Consider the following 14,875-nt stretch of genomic DNA (forward strand, 5'->3'; position numbering starts at 1 on the left):
ACGTTATAGTTATTTAAGACATCCTGCAAAATTTTAAGAAGTTTGGAAAAGTTTAACACACCGAAAATTATGTTCAAACAGTGTGTTGCACGCGTGACTATTTTATTTTATACGCGTGTAAAATAGACTATTTGAATATTGTTTTCTATATTATAAATTATTCCGAATTTTTCAAAATTTTGTAGGATATCTTAAATAGCTATAACGTACATGAATATGAAAAAAAATTAGACTAATTTTTTTTTCTGGCGAAATAAGTTAAAGGTACATCAGTACATTCCTTTTAAGGGGGTGCATTATAGAATCACCCAAACATTAATAATTAAAAAAAAAAGTAAATATAAGAAAACATACAACTCCTTTTCCCCTAATCCCAGCCGCCCACTCCATCTTCTCTTAATCGATTCTCTCTTACTCACCCGTCACCAGCACCATCACAGTCAGGGTTTTCTTCTCAAACCCACTCCACCGGTGTCGACTCCTCACCCACCGGTTCCACCTCCAATGCTCTCTTTCTGAAGCAGGTCAAGGTTAGAGAACCAATTCGTTTGTTTTGTTTCTTTCTTAACGTTCATTTATTCTCTGTTCTGTGGTGCTCTTTAAATTTGTGTTCTACAGTTTATAGTCTTGCATTTTTATCGACTTCCTTGATATTAATGAGTAATAACATGTTGAAGCACTTTGTACCCTGTAAATGTTTTTGTTTGGTATATATGTATATTTTGTGATGTAATTTAGGTTTTAGTTGCATATTGCTTGAGAATTGGAATTATTATCGTTGTTGTTGTAATTTTATTTGTGTATGCTCCGATCGAAAACGGATTCCGTTTAGTTTGACTTGTAGATATTTTTTTGGTTCTATCTTATGTTCTAATTTGGGTTGTATTCATTATTGGATTGGTAGCAGTAGGGCATAGCTCTCTATTCTAATTTAATTGCCTTTTCCTTTTGGGATTTTGTTAGTGTATGAGAAAGATAGAAATGTTTTGTTAGTGTTGATAGTTCCCCTTTTTCTCAAGGTGTTTGGAAGTTCGATTTTGATGCTGAAAGAGAAAAGTAATAAAATGTAAGAAAAATAAAAAATGATAGAGAAATGCTTTACACTATGTTTTGATGCGAAAAAAAAAATTAAGTAAAAGTGTAGGAAAAATAAAAATGTAAAAAATAAATAAAAACTAATTTGTGAAGTTCCATACGAAATTTTTTGCTCAATCAAATCTTTTCCGGTATAATTCTTTCTATATTATTATTATTATTATTTTATATTTCACATTTTTTTTTTCTACATTTTCTTTACCTATTTCTTTCCCCACCAAATCCAACATCCAAACACAGTGTAACGCATTTTGAAAATTTTATTTTGGTCGTCTCCACCAGGATCCGAAATTACTAGATGTAGTTAAATGCACCTTTAGATTTTGCTCAAGACTTAGGCACCTCCCCTTCTTCATGTAATTAGAAGTGCCACTATTAATTAGAGAGAGAATTAACTTGAAAATCTAATTTAAATTTGATAAATTGATGACTACGAGTAATATAATTAAACTTACCTTAGGAGTATTGGCGAAACTTGACAATACATTGTAAGATTTTTGAATATCTAATTTTACAGTAAGATAGTACAGAAAAACAAGAATAAGTTTTTTGTATTGATGAATATTGATCGCATATTTGGCATATTTGTTAACTTTTTTCTGGAAGTGAATAAGTTTCCTGCATTTGCTTATTCTTAGTATGATGAGAATACAATACAGCCAGCCTTCTTTCTACTCTATAGATTAATAATTTTTTGTGTAAGCAAACAAAGGAGAGAGTTGTGTATGTCTCCCACTGTTTAGAAAAGGAAGGGCGCGTATATGATGGGTCTTTAACTATTTTTAGTGATAAAATACCAAATTAGCTTTTGTATGAAGATAATGAGTTGAACTTTGTAATTTTTGCTTTATTTGATGAAGATTTTGTTGCTTTGTGGATGTTGATGAGCAGGAGAATAATCCTTTATGAACTGCTTTCTGAATAAATACAATGATTTGTTGCAGGTTTAGAGAAAAATGAGGAAAGGGTTACATCCTCAGATGCAATGGATATCGTATGTAACACAGAGTGGCAGATTGATGCACATTATGATGACTAAAATACACCATGTTGGCAAAGTCTACCACTTGAAAGCAAAACGCCAAATGGCTGAGAGCGTTGGGCAGATTGCCAAGTTTAGGCAGCGTTATGAGAAACAAGCGCCTGGGAATTCTGAAAGTTGATTTCATCAGAGTTTGTAGTTTAAAAATGTTTTAGTTGGCTATCTTTTGAATAAATATGAACCCTACTGAGTGCAGTGAAGCACCACTTTTTGATGTACTCTTTGGTGCTTTTTTTCTCATTTTATTCTCATATTGTGAGTGATTTCTGCTGAGTCTTCAAAGGTTATATGAAGTTTTGGATTTTTGAGTTATGTACTTAGTTGAAATAATTTTTGTTCGAAAGGCTTCTATTTTGTATTTCAGCTTTTATTGTGCTCAAGTATTGAAAAATGAAAATAACAACTGACATTTCACTTCTTATACTTAGGATTGCAAAGTTAAACGTTGAAAGCCATATAAAAGGAAGGGTAAAAGTTTAGGTCCTGCAATAGATTATAATAATTTAACTGCATTTAGGCCATAATTTTTCCTTTATTTGTTATATCAAATATCTGTTAACCGTTTCAGAATTTGTATCAAATATATGATTTTCATTTTCTGCTAAGATATTCAATTCATTCATAATCTCTTGATCAGTTATTGTTGCTACTTTCAATTTATGGCATTAAACTTGCTTAACCATGTGATGGGTGGGTTGCTTTCTCAGCTTTACGCGTTTTGTTTATCCATTATTTTATTTGGGTCTGAAGTTTTTTTTTGATGGGTCTCAAAACTTAACTCATGATGTAGAACGTTTCTTCATCCCTCCCCATAACTTAAGCCAGGTAAAAAGTTTCTCACTACTGTAAATGCAAAGGTAACAAAAATACTTCAGGTTGAACAATGAGGCTTAACTCTTCAGGTGGAAGCCCTTACAAATCATAATAATCTCGAGAAAAGGACATAGAATGGTCATTAAAAAAATCTGCTTACTGATTTGAATATCAGTTTTCAATCACGCTATTAATCACAATCATTTTATAATTATAGAAATGCATAACACCTCCCCTTCTTCATGTAATTAGAAGTGTCATCAAACAACATGTCTACCTTCCACAACACGAGTAGAAGTGAAAAAAAGCATGATCTCATAAAAATAAAAGTAAAAACTATCACTATACTCCTTGTCACCATTATATATCACGAAGGGAGCTTCGAGTCTTGTTGTGCATCATAGAGCTATGCTAGCCAATGCTAAAATTACCATCTTATTGCTATTGTTTGTGATAGTAGTAGAAGTAGATTCAAATAAGCCACAAACCTATGATGGATTACGACCAAATTACACCATGGATGGATCACTCTCATCCTCGTGGCTAAAGAAAACAAATAAACCACGAGACACCGGTTGCAGGAAGCGACCATGGATATGCAGCCAAGGTGAAAGGCCACCAAGACAAAGATGCTGTAGAAATGTGTGTATTGATGTCACTTCCGACGTAAACAACTGCGGCTTGTGTGGAAGAAGGTGCCCCTTCACATGGCAATGTTGCAATGGGCGTTGTAGAAATACAAATTTTAATCCTTTTAACTGTGGAAAGTGTGGACACAGATGCCCTTTTAAAGTTCGTTGCAGATTTGGAATGTGTGGTTATGCTCAGCCACCAAAGCCACCGTTCCCACCTTGGCCACCAAAGCCTCCACTCCCGCCTCGGCCACCACGTCCTCCAAAGCCTCCATTCCCACCCCGACCACCTTTCCCCTTTCCGCCATGGCCACCTCGTCCTCCATTCCCCTTTCCGCCATGGCCGCCTCATCCTCCAAAGCCTCCAATCCCACCAAAGCCAAGACACCCTCCCCCACCAAAGGATGATTTGTGAATTAAGTTCTCAATTGAATTGCTGTCCTGTAGTAACTATCTTCATGCAGTTATGTTAACGTTGTTCTCAGCTTTGTCTGCTTAATGAATTCTTTGTTATTAAGGATTTTAACTATCTTCCAGCTTTTTTCTTTTCGTGTGAAAAATCTCTTAGATCCGTTATAAGGCGGTTCGCTATCTTTTTGAAATTCAACATTTTTTTTTTGAGGCAACATTAATAAGCAATGAAGTCGTGCAATAAGAAGACAAGACGACCTAAACAGAGTCTTGATAAGTGATTACTTACTTCAAGTTGGGGGGTCGCATCAACTACATCAATAGCTAGATAGGATGAACATGAAATTAATGATTGGAAAAAATCGTTTACTTGCAACAAAATTTTGAATATGTCAAAACAGGTTTTACTATATTTACTACGACTATTATGAACAGAGGAAGTTGGGACTTATAATCTTGAATTATTGTCTAGAAAAACTTCATATATTGCCCTACTTGTAAACTTGTTCTTATTAAATCAAAAATTAAGCTACAATACATCAAATGGAAATTGGAACTTGGGAAACACTTCTTATTCAACGTTAATTATTTAACCACTCATCACCTTGTCTTCTCAGGTGAAATAGTATGGCTACCTGTATTGATTCAAGTAAAAGGGAAAAGTTCTAGTCATCCTTGAGAAGACACCAGATCATCATCTCTTACGGCACCAGGCTGTTGGTCCCTGTCTTTGTTGACAGATTCAGGCTTAGGTTCACCCAAAGTGGCCTCTTCAGCTCCATCAAATGTCTTATCATCAAACACTGAATGGTCAGCCTTTCGGAGCCTCTCCTCAGCCATCTTTTCTATTACCTCTGCTGTTGAAGGTGCTCTTTCTTCTGTACCACTTTCATGCCTATCCTCGTACCCTTTGCTTCCTTGGCTGTATTTCTGTACCAACACCAACGCGTATATATTTTACTTACACACTTTTATAATTTCTAATTTGTGCAATAAAAGGCATCTTTATATACCCTTAAACTTTCACAAGATCTATCACACACAGACACCCAACCAAAAAAAAAAAAAAAAAAAAGACAAGACTTTATAAGGTTGGCTCATACACATGAAATACTACTAAACTAGTTTATAGTTAATTCTAAAAGATAATATGCAGAAGAAACGACTTAACTCCTAATCACACTATAAAGGGTACTTTTTAGTTATTGTCGGTATATGTTCGTCTGTGGTATACTGATCATATTCTACAATTTGGCTCGTAAACAATGTCACATATCATAAACTCATTCTAGGTTCAGAGAACTGATTTGTTTAGCTACTGATATATACTGATTTCTAATTCTAAACAACAACAACAACAACAATGACCAAATAATGTTGCGGCTTATTAGTTATTAAATATCAGTTTATATAGTTAATGACATTAGAAGTACCTTGAAGATGGGATTATAGAGACATGGGGTTAAGGGCCTGGTTAGGGACACTTTTGTTTTCGATAAGGTCGTATTTAGAATAAAGATATAGCCAGCTGCTCCCATCGTTTGTATATGAACAAGTTTCTAGCAAAAAAAAACAACAAACACTAGAATTTTTTTGCTTTTAGTAGCACTAGATTTTTTTTTTTTTTTTTTTGAGAGGAAGGATGCCCTAGGAAGAAAGTAACGCTAGAAATTGAGAGAACCGAATGCGAAATATTGAAGTACTAATTAACTATTTATATATAAACATTTTATTTGATAGAGTTACATGGAGGAACACGTGGCATAAATTCAGAGCAGTCTACGTGTTGCTCAGCAGATTCGCCAGTTCACTGATGCCATGCAAGCTATGGGAGTTCAATTAATAATTTAGAAGGCAACTAATTCGCGTCTTTTATAATGGTTATAATTTTTTAGGTTACTAAATTTTTGTATTAATAAGTGAAATAATGTATGCTTAATTTATGGTATAAATAATTAAATTTAATTTTTAGTTGTAGATAAATATTTGAATTTAATTTTTATTTAAGTTATTTGAGTGTAATTGTGTAAGTTAAATATAAGTATTTATTTATAATTGATGTTAAATTTAAGTATTTATTTATAATCGAAAATTAAATTTGTTGTCCTTGAATTTGGGTCAACTGACAATGGAGCTTTATTTATTATCAATAATGACCACGTGGAAATTGTAATAGCAAATAATAAAGTGACACAATGATTTATTGTTTAGTGGGTAATGACCTACTCTCTTTTTTATTGTATTGATTCTGGAAATAATAATATGCATATTACAAGCTTAAATCTTGTAATGGTGAAAACAAATTTAGAACAATTGAGAGAAATAGACTAAGTGCTGCACTAGAGAGGAATGGCGTGTGAGAGAGAGAGAGAGAGAGAGAGAGAGAGAGAGAGAGAGAGAGAGAGAGAGAGAGAGAGAGAGAGAGAGAGAGAGAGAGAGAGAGAGAGAGAGAGAGAGAGAGAGAGAGAGAGAGAGAGAGAGAGAGCTTTAGAGACTTAGTATTCAGGTCCATTTTATAAGTTCCTCCCCAGATCGTGGAGACAATTTCTCTCCAAATTGTGGACTTATATTGTTCGGGACGGTGTGCCTGACACGTTGCCCACTGGTTGGACAACTCTTTCAGTTGGAGATTTCCGTGCAGCTGAGACTACTATCACTGTTACCAGACACTCCGAGCCAAATCCTACCATGGCTAGGACAAAAAATGTGTTGTAGGGCACCTCCTCAAAACCCTCATATTGTTGAGTTGATGACAAGAGGGAGGGTCTGTCATGTCGAGGAGGCTAAATAGCCTTAAGTTGAAGAGCCAGAGGCCGACCAGGAAGAGAACCTGTGGCCGAGCAACCCATGGTCGACCAGGGTGAGGAGACTTCAGCCAATCCAGGTAGTGAATCTGAAGTCGAGCAGGCCGAATCTTCTGCCAGGCCAACTACTTTCAAGAGCCAGTATAAGACTTACATTGTGATCTTGGGCAATCCCTTGGGCTCTTATTGTTGAAACTTATTTTACCAAGATCTAGATTTACTAACATGTATGTTTGATTATAAATCTAATATCTTAAATATGAATTCCCTAAAACAATGAAATAAACACATAAAAGATTAAGAAATTCTTACAATGATGGCAACAGAATAATATGACTCATTCCATTCAGATCTCTAGCCCTTGATTCCTGTCTGTAGCAGAGCATTATCAAAGATCTGAACCTGGATCTTCTCCTTCAGTTAATAGTTTGAACTACACAATCTTCCTCACTATGCTAAGTATTGCTTTGACATGTGGGCATATTCTCAATCACTATAGGCTTCAAAATTATTGAGAAGAAGAAGAAGAGATTCAAAAATAGAAGAGGCTCTCTGACCCGAACCCGAATTCGACCCCAGACCTAGACCCGACTCGAACCCCCCCCCCCCCAAGCCCTAGCGCTAAACCCAGCCTCTGACCCAAACCCGAATTCGACCCTAGACCTAGACCCGACTTAAATAAAATCAAAAAATAAAAATAAAAATGAATTTTACAGAACACATTTTTATTTTCTGTTTTTAAATTGAAAAACAAAAGTGGTTACAGAACGCATTTTTATTTTTCAAAAATAAAATTTTTACTTTCATTCTGTGATTAAAAAATTAAAAAACAAAAGTATTACCAAACGACACTCCAAATTATCTTTCTTAATTAAAAAAAATTAATAAAACAAATTAATTTAAAAGATATACGTATCTAAACAAAATTATGACAATAGTACTTAAGTAATCAATTTTGTTATAATTAATTATTAGTATAAAACAATTAATAGCAAAATTGGTAAGTAAAATTCTATTTTTTTTAAAAAAAATAAAATAAATACCTATATAAAAATAATTTAAATTAACTTTTAAAAAATAAATAGTATTAATTTAAAATTAAAAATTAATAAAATTTATTAATTATTAATATTATTTTTTTTAAAAAAATAAATATATAATTAAATATTATTATAATATGTATAATATTTTAATTGTATATAAACAGTTCTATCGTAAAAATATAGACTTTATATTTTAATAACTACATTATTTAAAATAAAAAAGCTTCCATACAGTAAAGAAATGCTAAATAGTCTTAGCCTATATAAATATATTTATTTATTTTTACAAGTTCGACAATCACTTTCCCCTTCTGTTTTTTTCTCGTTTTTCAGTAAAACAAATCAGTTCTAAGATATAAAAGATCATGCCTTTTTGCTAGGCTTATCAATGATACAAGTATACAGCACTAGATAAAATTAAGCAAAGTGAACAGGGACTTCCGATCTAATTACTAATTTCATCGTTTATTTGGATATTCCCTTGGTCCAAATATAGTTGAACCGATTCTCACATTAGTGCTGCCCATTTCAATCTGCATTATCATAATATGTGAACCTTTTATTAGTAGGAAGTACAAAAGAAGCAACAAAGCGTTTAACAAGAAAACTCAAAAGAACATGAAAACGCAGAGCATATACCGCTTGCTCAAAGTCACCAGACATGCCCATTGAAAGTTCACACTGCTCTTCTGTAAACCCAAGTGCCTTGCACACCTCAAGTCTGCAGTTCGACAATGTCTAATTGATTGACATGAATTAGTGTAAATAAATGAAATTGTAGAAAGATCATAACATTGTGAATTTTCATTTCTGATTCTGAGATAGAAAAGTTGAAGTTTTAAGTACAAAAGATACAAACTCATACTCAAAGTCCAATAGAGGGTTAGAGGAACTAGTTACCCTAAAGTTCTCTGGAGTTGATGTGTAGTCCGGCATCCCGATTGTCATTAACCCAGAAAACTGTAGATTTGGGCAGTGCAATTTGACATGTTTTGCAAGCTCAACAACACCAGAAGGGTCAACACCAGATTTTGCTGCCAAAAATGTCAAAACTATTTTATATTACTTTTGTTATCTTAAATAGGGTACAAAACTATTATCTGGTGAAGCATTGTATTGATTATATTGAATAATACAGAGATCTAGTATGGCTCGACTGTGATCTTGGCAACATTTATTTTTCTGTAATCTAGGCCGCAAGGAGAAAATTCTCCTAGGTGAAAGTCAGCTATTACAATATTGGCATAAAAAACGCCTACGTATGGAACTTAGTTTAACCTTGATCGTCTCTATTTGTTTGAAACTCAAATCTTTCATTTTAAACTCCACAATTAATTGCATTTCATATGATTGATTTAGAAAACTTCACCAAGCAAATTTCAACAATCATATTTGGGCATCATGTAAGAAAGAATACCAAAACAAAGACCGTGGGAGTTTCAACAATTGTAGAGAATTTTTATAAATGGCCAAAAGCTAGTACCAATTAAAAGGTCAATATGGGTTAGAAGAGACAATGTCATTATGCTGGATCATGACACATCTTCATCTTCGAGGATTCATAATTCTATTTCCACTGTTATTAGATGACTTTTTAATCTCTAAAGAACCTCTCTCATACTAAAAGAACAAAGACTAGGAATTAAAATCCTTTGATCAGTCCTAGTTGAGCCATGGGCATGAATCTAATTTGAGATTTGATGGTTGCAATAGACTGTTTCTTAATTGGTTCAATGGACATCAATGTGGCTTCATGAATTTTTATGAGATTTCCATAGCTGTGGTCAAAAAAGAAAAAGGTGGCATCAACCACATACATGGCTTTCTTTGCGACAGTCACCCTAACCTTTTATAGACTTAATATTCAAAAGCCATAGAAATATAATGACCAATATTTTGTAGATGCTACAAAATGATACCAAACTTAGACTAGGCATCATTTAATATTTCTTCAAACTCAAAGTTCCAGGTGCTGAGTTGCACTTTATGTTATGGCAAAAAGATGCAGTTCAATGGCACTAATCTCTCTTTCTTTCTTGAAACTAACATTCTTGCTAAACCTTAAAATATTTAGAGACTAAGGAATTATAGCAATTACAATGCAAATGCCCAGTTGGGACCCGAACCTCAGATTTTGTGGATTTACTCCATCTGCTACAATTCTTGGGCTGTATGGAATTATGGAGCTAATCTTGACAGAGTCCTAAGTCATCAACATTTCAAAAAATACAAATATGGAGAAATTATAATCTTTACTCACATGGTTCTCCACTGGTATTCACTTGGACTAAAACCTTCAAAGGATTCATTGATAGGCTTGACACTGCATTGTCAAGATGATTTGCAATCTAAAGATTATAAATAAATGTCAAAATACGGTAGTTGTGAGTGTACTTGTTTGTTGAATACATTAGAAAGTACATTTGTATAAAGAAATCAATTGAAGCTTAAAGACCAAAGATTATCCTCTTTTTAATCCATCTAGAATAGCTATTCAATGCATGTCAAAAGAAAAAAAAAAACTATTGAATAATATATCTTCTTACCTTCTCACTGTGCACACCCTGAACCATGCTTATATTAGGCACTCCAGCTGCAAAAAATTAATAAATCTATGGCCTCAAAATCATACCCTAATGTACTAAAAGGAAAATAAAAAAGCAAATATAAGATCTGTATTACCATTTTTTAAGCATTATATCCTCAAAATTAAACTTTTCTGCTCTATAACAACAAAGCTTTTATTTTAGAGTTACAAATTACAAACTGCCCAAAAGGACATAAAATATTTAAGATTTGGAATAATCAAACCCAACAATTTGACCATTAAAATGATCGTTCAAATCATAGCTTCGCTTTAATTATCAGGCCAACATTCCAACTGTTAAATCAATTAAAGTTTATATTATGATTTGAAGAAAAACTGAACAAACCCAGAAGAGATTTCACTTTGTTGCTCTGTAAATGTCCAATAAAATGCCATTCTATGTCATCAGGAAGCTGTTCAAAAACAAAACAAAAAGATCAAAAAAGAGTATTTTTGTTCATACAAAGACCAACATGTTAAAAAGGAAAAAAAAATACTTGAAAATGATATATATATATATATATATATATATATATTTGTAGAGGGAGACCTGAGGAGCTTTCTCGAGAATCTCCTGAACGTAGTTTTCACCAAAGCATCTATGGCCGGAGTCATACACCTGACGGATGAGAGAAAGGGGCTTGGTTTTGGAAACAGCCACAACCCGAACCTCTTCCGCCGTTCGACCAGACCTCTCCGCTGCTTGCCGAACTCGGACCATAACTGACCGTAGAGCAACCAAAGCTACTCTCTCCCCCACCGGAGCAGCCATGCAAAAAATGTTCAGAATTATACGCTCCTAGACCGCCAAAGCTTTAGATCTTCTCTTCGAACGCTATCCATCCTGCATTGGTTTACAGGAAATCTGAGTAGTCATATTAAATTGTGGCCAAGAAAAAAACATTGGGAAAATTACATTTACAAACGATATTTTTATCTAATTTACAGAATTACCGTTGCTCATTTCACTTTATAAATATAACGTGCAAGAATTTCAAATCTATAACACGGTATAAAATAGGAGTCAATACCTTCTCTTAATCTTCTATTTGCTTTATTTTAATTAATTTTCTTTTTTTATCTTTATCTCTTTTTTACAATTTTTTTTGTTTTAAAAAAATTCTAACTATATTAATAATTGTTTGAGATTAAAACTTAAACCGTGGTGTCTAACTTTTCAAAATAATAATTTTTATATGTAAAAACATATATTTTTCAAAGAAAATGACAAAATTAAATGCAACTTATTAGCTTTTTTTTTTTTTTCCCTATTTATTTGGTAAACAAAAAAGAAAGGAATAATTACATAAGGCACTATTTTTTTGTAAAATATTTATATTTTTACGTTCAAAGAATATTTTTTTACATTTTTACGGTTTTTCGAAAAATAACACGAAAACAACATAAAATCAACAAGAAAACAACATAAAAGTAACATGAAAATAACATACATATAACAAAAAATTAACAACAAATGAACAAAATTTCAACATAAAAAGACCGTATTTTATGTAAATAAAATTAAAAAAATCGTAAAAATGTTTAAAATTCCGTGAAACCTTATTTTTGTTGTTTTTGTGTATTTGTGAAATTAACCCAAAAAGAAATAATCAACCTAAGTAAAATTTAATATACCAACTAATTTATTATTTATACATATATTCTAACTCTTTTTCTCTCTTCATAATAATTTTTTTAAAAAAATACTTTGTTTAAATCTTTTAGTTACTATTTTGTTAACAAAATATAAAATAAACTAAAAAGATGATACTTTAATTTAAAATATTTTTTTTTTTATGATGAAAAAAATATACACTTTTCACATATTAAAATAATATATTAAAAAGTAAATTATGATAGTATTATTTTTGAGCCAAAATAATTAGTGGTGTAATCAGAATTCTTAATTTTTTTTCATGAACATTTTTTTAAAAAAATTATTGAGTGAGAGAAATGTATAATCCTTTTTAGAAAAAAAAAAGCACAGAAAGGAAAAAATAAAAAAGACATCTAATGGTTTCTCAATTAAATAAATAAAAAATGTAAACATTTAATGCACATGTTTCTAAGTTTTTTTTATTGTTAGGCACTCATAATTAAAGATAGGTATTCTTTGCTGGCACCTTAAAGATTGTTAATTGTTTGTGTAAGGTTATTATTGTAAATAATTTTCTAATTATGTATATTAGTGAAAAAATCCCAAACACATTTGGGCTGATTTTACAATGTACCCTTCTACAAAGATATATTGATCTACCCTCTACTTATTTCGGCATACAAAAGAAATTTTGAGAGATTTAGAATAATTTATAATTAAAAAAATAATGTTCAAACAGTCTATTTTATACGCGTATAAAATAAAACAATCACGCGTGCAACACACTGTTTGAACGCAGTTTTTGGCATGTTAAACTTCCCTGAATTTCTTAAAATTTTATAGGATGTCTTAAATAATTATAATTTATAAGACCATAAGAAAAAATTTAACTAAAAAATTCTTTTGGATACTAAAATGAATAGAGATGTATCAGTGCATCCCTTTTAAGAGGGCGCATTATAGAATTTTCCAAACATTTTTATCCTCCCAAAACCTAAAATTACTCTAATAATCAGATTTACTAATTAAAGAAAGATCATAATTCATTCTATGTTGCATGGTTCACATGATTTATTTCATGATTATACTTAATGTATAAATTCTATTAAGTCCAGAACATATTTATTGTTGGGTATATTTTAACAGGATCTAGATTTACTAATAAGTATGTTGATTAACATCCTAAATATGAATATCTCTAAAACAATGAAATTAAACACATAAGGGTTTAAGAAAATCTTACATTGGTTGTAGCGGAATATAATGACTCCTTTCGTTCAAGATCTCTAACCTTTGATTTCTTTCTGTAGTAGAGTATTATCAAGATTTGAACCTGGATCTCTTTCTCTCCTTCGGGTTTGGTTACCACCGTCTTACTCACTATGATTGAGTACTTGACTTGCTATGTGTGGGCATAACACTCTATCACTCAAGGTTCGAATATGGTGAAGAACAATGAAGGAGGTTGAAATCACTATAGAAAGTGCTCTCTCATCTACTAGTTGTCAGAGAATGAAAAATAGATTTGGTAGGTTGAATAGTCAAGTTGACAAGAGGATGAGATGAGAGCACCATGTTATTTTTTATAGTGTTTCAACTAGGGCTTAGGACTGAATTATATGGATTAAAAAGAATAAAAGATTGGGCAAAAATCAACACTAGGGCCGGCCATAAAGGGACCAATCTCTAGTTACAATTTTGTCACTTTTTTCAACCACTTATTCTTCTTTCAATAATACCATATTTTCCAATTCAATCCTATATATACCAAAACTATTTATTTAACAATTATAATTAATTATCAAATAATATTGCCATTTATATTATTTATTAATTAGACCATACAAAGTCTCTTAATTAACAAATTGACTACAAACCTCTTTGCTTCACAATTAAGCTCTTGCTTAGTGAAATTCATAAATAAGACATAGTCTAATTTTACAATTATAATTGATTAATTAAAATCAATTGACTGAGTCTACAAGCAGTATTATCTCAACTAGTGAGGGCACCATGGGCCTATATAACCGAGCTTTCAATAAGTAGATCTAGAATTCACCAAGTAAATTTTCTAACTTATAAATTCTGCATTGTGCCACTATAGATTTGGAATTGAATATCACTCTCAATTATATAAAACGCTCTATATGTACCACGATATAGATATGTTATGATTAATCATTGTTACAATCCTAATAGTCAAAGATCCACTATAGATGATCTACACTGACTTGGGACAAATTTAACGTTCTACCCTTCAATGTATTTGTCCTTAAAATACTTAACTTCCTATAAATGATATTTCAGTAAACTAGTATAATTACTTAAATGAGATCTAAATCATTTATCTCTATCAAGCCAAGCTCAAAGGGAATCATCGTTTCACTTTTAAATACTTATAGAAGCTATAGATTCCATATCTATGATCAGCGCTCCCACTCAATTGAACTACCATGTTCCCAAGATGTACATATTCGTCAGAACCATTGGTTAGCTTACACGAATAACTTGAAGAACATAAATAATACAACTATGTTGAACCTAACCATATCAAGATTAAGATCCATAGACCTAATATCAACCATTGATATTGACTTAGAAAGATATAACGGTAAGTTTATGATATCTTATCCAAGATCAATATTAGTCCCTTCTAATGTATACTCCATATATTCGATACTGGTAAACTTTGCCAATGCCATGGAAAGGACATAATACTTATCCAAGGTGTAAGTATACCTTATCGCCGACTATCATGCCAGCCTAAATCCGGTGAACTAACAAATCATTGGAATTACACTTTTGAACATATAATCATGATTATATTCCACTGTGCTGACGATATTATAAT

At 31.9% G+C, this 14,875-nt stretch overlaps 4 protein-coding genes across 5 annotated transcripts; 2 read left to right on the plus strand and 2 right to left on the minus strand.

Annotated features, from left to right (window-relative positions):
- Positions 1-351: 351 nt before the first annotated feature.
- On the plus strand, positions 352-2,480 carry LOC115695918 (uncharacterized). The gene is made up of 2 exons (XM_030623014.2): positions 352-530; positions 2,040-2,480. The coding sequence occupies exon 2, from the start codon at positions 2,052-2,054 to the stop codon at positions 2,256-2,258; it is 207 nt and encodes a 68-aa protein (XP_030478874.1). The 5' UTR covers positions 352-530; positions 2,040-2,051; the 3' UTR covers positions 2,259-2,480.
- An 878-nt stretch (positions 2,481-3,358) lies between these two features.
- Positions 3,359-3,997, plus strand: LOC115695074 (uncharacterized). The gene has a single exon (XM_030622168.1). It carries the CDS (start codon positions 3,359-3,361, stop codon positions 3,995-3,997), a length of 639 nt encoding a protein of 212 aa, XP_030478028.1.
- Positions 3,998-4,457: 460 nt separating this feature from the next.
- LOC115725783 (uncharacterized) lies at positions 4,458-5,659 on the minus strand. Its single transcript, XM_030655392.2, has 2 exons — positions 5,427-5,659; positions 4,458-4,923 (listed from the first exon to the last, which is right to left on the minus strand). The coding sequence occupies exons 1-2, from the start codon at positions 5,529-5,531 to the stop codon at positions 4,663-4,665; spliced, it is 366 nt and encodes a 121-aa protein (XP_030511252.1). The 5' UTR covers positions 5,532-5,659; the 3' UTR covers positions 4,458-4,662.
- Positions 5,660-8,088: 2,429 nt separating this feature from the next.
- Positions 8,089-11,374, minus strand: LOC115725524 (uncharacterized). 2 transcript variants are annotated; one of them, XM_030655077.2, is made up of 7 exons: positions 10,978-11,374; positions 10,774-10,840; positions 10,387-10,433; positions 10,101-10,188; positions 8,741-8,874; positions 8,480-8,578; positions 8,089-8,373 (listed from the first exon to the last, which is right to left on the minus strand). In XM_030655077.2, the coding sequence occupies exons 1-7, from the start codon at positions 11,197-11,199 to the stop codon at positions 8,299-8,301; spliced, it is 732 nt and encodes a 243-aa protein (XP_030510937.1). In that variant the 5' UTR covers positions 11,200-11,374; the 3' UTR covers positions 8,089-8,298. The 2 variants fall into 2 exon arrangements, with proteins under 2 accessions (XP_030510937.1, XP_030510936.1); XM_030655076.2 differs by having other exon boundaries at positions 8,741-8,892; positions 10,978-11,324.
- Between the last annotated feature and the right edge of the window lie 3,501 nt (positions 11,375-14,875).

The sequence above is a fragment of the Cannabis sativa genome, chromosome 6 (genome assembly GCF_029168945.1).
Source record: "Cannabis sativa cultivar Pink pepper isolate KNU-18-1 chromosome 6, ASM2916894v1, whole genome shotgun sequence".
Taxonomy (NCBI): Eukaryota; Viridiplantae; Streptophyta; class Magnoliopsida; order Rosales; family Cannabaceae; genus Cannabis; species Cannabis sativa.

What these genes read in the sequence shown, in the direction of transcription:
- LOC115695918 (XM_030623014.2), top strand. Translation starts at nt 2,052, where the DNA reads ATGAGGAAAGGGTTACATCCTCAGATGCAATGGATATCGTATGTAACA.
- LOC115695074 (XM_030622168.1), top strand. Translation starts at nt 3,359, where the DNA reads ATGCTAGCCAATGCTAAAATTACCATCTTATTGCTATTGTTTGTGATA.
- LOC115725783 (XM_030655392.2), bottom strand. Translation starts at nt 5,531, where the DNA reads ATGGGAGCAGCTGGCTATATCTTTATTCTAAATACGACCTTATCGAAA. An exon ending in TCTATAATCCCATCTTCAAG is followed by an intron (nt 4,924 to 5,426) that starts GTACTTCTAATG and finishes GTGTTGGTACAG; the next exon opens with AAATACAGCCAAGGAAGCAA.
- LOC115725524 (XM_030655076.2), bottom strand. Translation starts at nt 11,199, where the DNA reads ATGGCTGCTCCGGTGGGGGAGAGAGTAGCTTTGGTTGCTCTACGGTCA. An exon ending in TTCTCGAGAAAGCTCCTCAG is followed by an intron (nt 10,841 to 10,977) that starts GTCTCCCTCTAC and finishes GTTTTTGAACAG; the next exon opens with CTTCCTGATGACATAGAATG. An exon ending in CTGGTGACTTTGAGCAAGCG is followed by an intron (nt 8,374 to 8,479) that starts GTATATGCTCTG and finishes ATGATAATGCAG; the next exon opens with ATTGAAATGGGCAGCACTAA.